The 6,813-nt window shown below is 55.5% G+C and overlaps 1 protein-coding gene across 1 annotated transcript in view; it reads left to right on the forward strand.

The window, feature by feature from the left end:
- Dock6 (dedicator of cytokinesis 6) overlaps positions 1-6,575 on the forward strand; it is a 52,498-nt gene extending 45,923 nt beyond the window's left edge. Inside the window, exons 42-50 of the mRNA XM_055619211.1 lie at positions 1,248-1,379; positions 1,468-1,482; positions 3,205-3,330; positions 3,424-3,513; positions 3,699-3,935; positions 4,424-4,567; positions 4,654-4,760; positions 5,023-5,184; positions 5,962-6,575. Of these exons, the coding sequence (XP_055475186.1) occupies positions 1,248-1,379; positions 1,468-1,482; positions 3,205-3,330; positions 3,424-3,513; positions 3,699-3,935; positions 4,424-4,567; positions 4,654-4,760; positions 5,023-5,184; positions 5,962-6,004 (1,056 nt within the window). The 3' untranslated portion in view covers positions 6,005-6,575. The remainder of the gene's footprint in view (positions 1-1,247; positions 1,380-1,467; positions 1,483-3,204; positions 3,331-3,423; positions 3,514-3,698; positions 3,936-4,423; positions 4,568-4,653; positions 4,761-5,022; positions 5,185-5,961) is intronic.
- The last annotated feature ends 238 nt before the right edge of the window (positions 6,576-6,813 follow it).

Here is a 6,813-nt window from a genome sequence, read left to right on the forward strand (position 1 = left end):
CTCCTCCTGCTCCTGCTCCTCCTGCTCCTGCTCTTCCTCCTCCTCCTGCTCCTGCTCCTCCTGCTCCTCCTGCTCCTGCTCTTCCTCCTCCTCCTGCTCTTCCTCCTTCTCCTTCTTCTCAGTGTAGTAGTAAGATAGCACCCAGGGCTTCATGCATGTGGCCAAAGTACTCTACAAATTGAGCTACATCCTCAGTGCCCCACTGAATGTGTGTGTGTGTGTGTGTGTGTGTGTGTGTGTGTGTGTGTGTGTGCGCGCGCGCGCGCACTCAGGCACAAATGCACGTGTGTGATGTGTGGTTGGAGGGCAGCATTCAAAGAGGAGTCAGTTCTCTCCCTCCGCCATGTGAATTCCAGGGACTGAACTCAGGTCCTCAGGCTCAGTGGCAAGTGCCTTTTCTGGAAGTCTTAATTTCCTTTGTTGCTGTGACAAAGGCCATGACCAAAAGCACCTTGGGGAGGAGAGGGCTTATTTCACCTACTTTTCCAGGTGACAGTATATGTATCTCGGAGGGAGGTCAGGGCAGGAGCCTGGAGGTGGAAACCTAAATTAAAATTAAATTTTAATTAAACTGAAAACTGTTTTTAGCCAGGCAGTGGTGGCACACGCCTGTAATCCCATCACCCAGGGAGGCAGAGGCAGGCGGATCTCTGCCTCCTGTTCAAGGCCAGCCTGGTCTACAAAGTGAGTCCAGGACAGCCAAAGCTACACAGAGAAACCCTGTCTCCCTGTCTCGGGGGAAAAATTATATATATAATTGTATATGTATGAGGGCTTGCATGCATGTATGTGTGTGTACCATGTCTGTGCCTGGCACTTGTGGAGGTCAGAAGAGGGTGTCAGATTCCCTGGAAGTGGAGTTACAGATGTCTGTGAGCCACCATGTGGGTGCTGGACCAAGCCCAGGTCCTCTACAAGAGCAGCCTGGGCGTCTAACCACTGAGCCATCTCCCCCCTGGTCCTGGTTTTTTACTTTTTTAAAGCAAACTGTATGTAAGATGGTGTGTCTCAGGGGTGGAACAAGCGTTTGCCTAGCGTATTCAGAAGCCCTGGGCCTTTTCCGTGGTTCCGCAATAAAGCCTTCCCACTCCGAGCCAAGGAAGAGCTAGCATGCATGGAGGCCACAGTGGGGCCCAAGCAGGAAGGCACGTCCTGTCTGTGTTAGGGGTTATCAGGGTAGTGGAAATTAATGGGAAGGGGGAGCCTGAGGTTTAGGGAGTCCTTACCTCGCTTCTCCTGTTCTTCAGGGTGGTCTGTATGAAGCGGTGAATGAAGTCTACAAAAACCTCATCCCCATCCTTGAAGCCCACAGAGACTACAAGAAGCTGGCCGCGGTGCATGGGAAACTGCAGGAAGCCTTCACCAAGATTATGCACCAGGTGGGCGCCCGGCCCCCCTCCCAGGACAGGCTCCCTCCTAGTCCCTCCTGGACCCTGGGCCGTGCTAATCTTGTCTCTTTTTCCACAGAGCTCTGGCTGGGAGGTGAGTCTGCAGTACCCTGATCCCGGGTGAACAGTGGTCAACGAACACTAGGGGGCGGCAGAGCAGCACGGCACCCCTCCTCAGGGGCTGGGCTCAGTGTGATGACTCACACCCCCTACTCCCTCCCTCCCCTCAAGTGCCCCCCCCCCCCCCAAATCTCAAGGGCAGCCTTGTGAGTCACCCAGCTGGGAACTCTCCAGAGACAGCCCTCCCTCGGGTAGGGCCAGCTCAGTCACCACCAGGGATGGGGTAGAGAAGGAGGGGCTATCTCTTTGCCTCTCCATCCAGTTTTTTTCCTCCCCCTAGAGCCGCCTCTGTGTTAGGGTTCCCTCAGGCTCTCTCCATCCCAGTCTCCCCAGCTCCCAGCTCTGCCCAGGACAACTCCTCCTCATCTCTTGTTAGGGTGCCCCCACCAATCCCTCCTCTTTTCTATTTTTAGGCATCTCTCAGTTGAGGGAGAATTTTCTGGCCAAAGATGGCAGGAACCCAGAGCCCTGGCAGGCTGGGTGGGGGAAAGTAGGGGGGGTAGGTCCCCGCCTCCCCTTCACTCTTAATCTCTCCCTCCCTCTATAGAATGATTCTCCATGGGGTGGTATAACCAGGAGGGGGGGGGGGGTGAACTCTGACCTCTGACCTCTCCAATGATTTCATCTCTCTGTCCACCGTCCCTTCATTCCTGTTCCTGGCCTCACCCTGTCTGCCCCACCCTGTCTGGATCGGCCTTGGTGAGTGGCTTTGGAATGATCCCACCACATCCCCATGGGTTGGGGGTATGGTTTCTTAGGGTGAATGTCCTAGAACTGGAGCCCACCCTCCCAGAACAGGATGCAGTCAAGAATGTTGCTTAGTCGCTCGGTCACTAGGGCACCTGCTGGGCCTGGGTCCCATGGTGCTGAGGTAGGACTGTGAGCAGCGCAGCCCCAATCGGGTATTGGAATGCTGCTGCTGAGCCGGGGGAGGCAACAGAAACTCAAGTTTATGTTAAACGAGGAAACTGACCAAGAATGGTGATGGTCAGAAGGCTGAGACAGGAGGATGGAAAGGTCAGGACTAGCCTGTGCAACTTAAGACAACTCAGACGTGATGGCACATGCCTTTAGTCTCAGCACTCAGGCAGAAGCAGGCAGATCTCTGATGCAAGGCCAGCCTAGTCTACAGAGTGAGTTCCAGGACATCCGGGGCTACACAGAGAAACCCTGTCTCAAAAACAAACAAACAAACCAACCAACCAGGTGTGGTGGCCTTTAATCCCAGCACTGGGGAGGCAGAAGCAGGCAGATCTCCAAACTGAAGGCCAGTGTGGTCTACCTAGTGAGTTCCAGGCCAGCCAGGGCAGGATTATGTAGAGAGACCCTGTCTTAAATAAAGAAACAAATACATAATTGTTTTAAGATAAAAAGAAAATGGCAGGGGCTTAGCTCAGCCTTAGAGTACAAAGCTAGGAACTTCCAGTGAGGAGCTGGGGCTATGGTTTAGCCCTGGCACCTGAGTAGCTATGGGTTCAGTCTTGAACACACACACAAAGATGGTGTCCCGCCTCTGTGATCCCCCGACATGTTAGTCCACTTCACTGCATCTGAGGCCCCCAGACAGACTCCTGAGCATTCTCAGGGTTCCCCATCCCCACCTGTTTCCCTCTGCATGCCACCCCCAGCGTGTGTGGGGTGGAGGGCGTCTGCAGAGATGCCTCCTTGCCAACGCCACCGGCTTCTCTCAGCCCAGCGTGTATTTGGGACGTATTTCCGAGTGGGCTTCTATGGTGCACGATTTGGTGACCTGGATGAACAAGAGTTTGTGTACAAGGAACCGTCAATCACAAAGCTGGCAGAGATCTCACACCGGCTGGAGGCACGTCCTGGGCCGGGCGGTGGGACAGGCCACATGGGTCATGGTGGGGGCTGCTCCCCCAGCGGGGCCCCTGAGTCAACCCTGTGTTTCTAGGAGTTCTATACGGCGAGGTTCGGGGACGATGTGGTCGAGATCATCAAAGATTCTAACCCAGTGGACAAGTCCAAGCTGGACCCACAGAAGGTGCGTCCTCTGACCAGGCCCCCAAGATTGCAGATGCCGGTCCGGGCAAGTCCTGTTTCTCGGGGTGAGGGGAATTCCTGTACATCCAGCTCCAGGGAGATCTGGGACTCTAGATTCAAAGCCTTCCAGCCCGGAGGCCCAGGGCCTCTGGCTGGAGCTGCCTCATGCTCCGCCCGCTGCTCCAGGCCTACATCCAGATAACCTATGTGGAGCCGCACTTTGACACCTACGAGCTCAAGGACCGGGTGACCTACTTCGACCGCAACTACGGCCTGCGGGCCTTCCTCTTCTGCACACCCTTCACCCCGGACGGGCGCGCACACGGGGAGCTGGCGGAGCAGCACAAGCGCAAGACGCTGCTGAGCACCGAGCACGCCTTCCCCTACATCAAGACACGCATCCGCGTGTGCCACCGGGAGGAGGTGGGACGCCGGCGGGGGTGGGGGACACCGGCGGGGGAGGGGCTCCGGACCCAGGAAGGGGAGGGATGGGGACTCCAGGTCCAGGTAGAGGCATGGAGAAGAAAAAGCAGGGGACCCCCCAAACAGTGCATTCCAGGGAGCTGAGCTTCAGGAAGGGGCCGGGCGTAGCAGAATTGGGTTTGGGAAGTAGAGGGACACCAGGCTACAGCCTCTAACCACCAGGCCTGGAGAGATGTGGAAACCTCGGCCATAGAGTCCCTAGACTCGAAAGCAAACAGCAAGTGAACCAGACCAGAAACCCCAGTTGCGTCAAGACCCCGCGGAGGAGCAGCACTGAGTCCCCCAGCACTGTTCACAGCCTGGGACCCCTTCCCTCCCACCAGTTCGGCCACTCCGGGCTGGCTCGGGAGAGGACACTGCAGAGCCCAGCGGGTTCGCCCTTCAGCGCAGGCACACGCCCCGTGATACACACCTCGCTCTCCCCACAGACAGTGCTGACCCCGGTGGAGGTGGCCATTGAGGACATGCAGAAGAAGACCCGGGAGCTGGCCTTTGCCACCGAGCAGGAACCTCCAGATGCCAAGATGCTGCAGATGGTGCTGCAGGGCTCTGTGGGACCCACTGTGAACCAGGCAAGGCTGCCATTTCTGGGGCACGGCGGCTCCCAGCAGCCTCCTGGTGCCATTCAGGGACCCTCACGAGTCTTCTCACCCAGTAGGGTCCCTTGGAAGTGGCCCAGGTGTTTTTGTCAGAGATCCCAGAAGATCCCAAACTCTTCCGACATCACAACAAACTACGGCTCTGCTTCAAGGATTTCTGCAAAAAGTACACTGGTGGCTATTATAAAACCCTGCCAGCCTGACTCCCTGCTGTACCAGCCTGACTCCCTGCTATACCCAGCCTGATCCCCGCTGTACCCAGCCTGACTCCCCGCTGTACCAGCCTGACTCCCTGTTTAACAGGCCCCATTGTGGGCCTTTGCATGACCATTGCCAATCCCTCACGTGCACATCCTTAAGGCTCCCTAGCCCCTGTCCTTGCTCTCTCTTGAGTGCCAGCCCCCAGTAGCCTACTCTTGACCCCTCAGGTGTGAGGATGCACTAAGGAAGAACAAGGCGCTGATCGGGCCAGACCAGAAGGAGTACCACCGGGAACTGGAGCGCCACTACAGCCGCCTACGGGAGGCTCTGCAGCCTCTGCTTACACAGCGCCTGCCCCAGCTGCTGGCACCAAGTTCCACCAGCCTCAGGTGCCCACTGTGGGGGCTGTCACGCACACGCACACACAGCAGTGTGTGTGGTGTCTGGGCTGGTCTGTGAGACTTCATCTGTCTATTCTGTTTTTCTGTCACGACCTTTGCTTTAATGGAGCAGGGCATGTGTGTGTCACAGCGCTTTGTGTTGAGATAGAGGACAAATAGCAGCAGTAATCTCTTCCACTACATGCGTCCCAGGGATTGAACCCAGGCTTAGTAGCAAGTGCCTTTACCCAGTGAACCATCTCTGTCTCTCTCTGTCTCTCTGTCTCTCTCTCTTTCTCCTTCCTAGGATGGAGACTGAATCCTAGGACTTTATGCACCGTAGGTTAGTGCCTTATTTCTGAGCCACACCCCCAGCTTTTATCTAGCTAGCTGAACCTCAGTCTCCACACCTGTGGAACAGACATGAATCAACATTCTGTGAATCTTCTGGTCTGGGAAAGCGGGACGGCTAAGTGACTGCAGGCACTTGCAGCCAAGCTTGAATGCCTGAGTTTGATTCCCCAGAAGCCACAAGGTAGAAGGAAAGAACTGATTCTAGCAAGTTATCCTCTGATTTCTACATTTGCACACACACACAGGCAGAGAGAGAGAGAGAGAGAACACAAGAATAAATGTGATGTGTTTAAAGAGAAAGATCCTTTGATCATCCAGATAGACAGGAGGGAGTCCACACAGGTTCTTGGAAGACTTAGATGATGACAAATGAGGAGGGAGGACTGTGGAGCTGGGGTCCTGTGGTCCTGCTAACCTGCCTTCTGCCCCCAGGAGCTCTATGAACAGATCGAGTTTCCGGAAGCCTGACCTCTGACCCCACAAAGCTGAAAGCTGCACCCAGAAGACTGGCATCCACACCTCAGCTGCCTATGCCTTTCTGGGGTCATTCCTGCCCCCTCCTCCATAGGGTGACCACAGAGTCCTTGGAGCTGGGCCCTCTGTCCCTCTGTCTGTCTGCACTGATGGATCCTAAGTTTTGTTTTGTTTTGTTTGTTTGTTTTTTAATTTAAAATGAGTTTTATATGCAACCTGTGTGGCGTGATGACAGTTGACGTAGTTCCTGCCCCGGGGGAGCTGACATTCAGTTGGAGGAGAGAGCACACGGGATGCAACACGTCCATGGGAAAGAGTATGTGTTCATGTGTGTGCACACGCCTTGAGGTTTGCACGCACAAGCGTGTGGTGCGTGCATGCGTGCGTATTCCTCAGTCTCCCTCCACATTTCGTTTTGTGTTTACTTGGTTTCCCAGGCTGCCCTGGAACTCTTCATGTAGGTCAGACTGGCCTTGCACTCACAGAGATCCATCCACCTCTGCCTTAGCCTCCTGCGCGCTGGATTAAAGGGGTGTGCCACTCTGGCTTCTCACCACTTCCTTTCTTTGTTACATTCATTTGTCTGTATGTTTGTGGCTGCACACAGCACAGCACACATGTGGAGGTTGCAGAACTCAGTTGTCCCCTCCACCGTGCGGGTCCCAGGGACGGAACTCAGGCCATCAGGCGTGGGAGCGCCTCTGTCTGATGAGCCCCTGCTCCTCTCCTGCACTTATATTTGAGATGGCTCCGCTCCGTCACTAAACCTGGAGCTCACAGATCCAGCTATGCTGGCCTGCCAGTAAGCCT

The sequence above is a fragment of the Psammomys obesus genome, unplaced genomic scaffold (assembly GCF_907164565.1).
Source record: "Psammomys obesus unplaced genomic scaffold, mPsaObe1.curated_primary_1811, whole genome shotgun sequence".
Classification (NCBI taxonomy): Eukaryota; Metazoa; Chordata; class Mammalia; order Rodentia; family Muridae; genus Psammomys; species Psammomys obesus.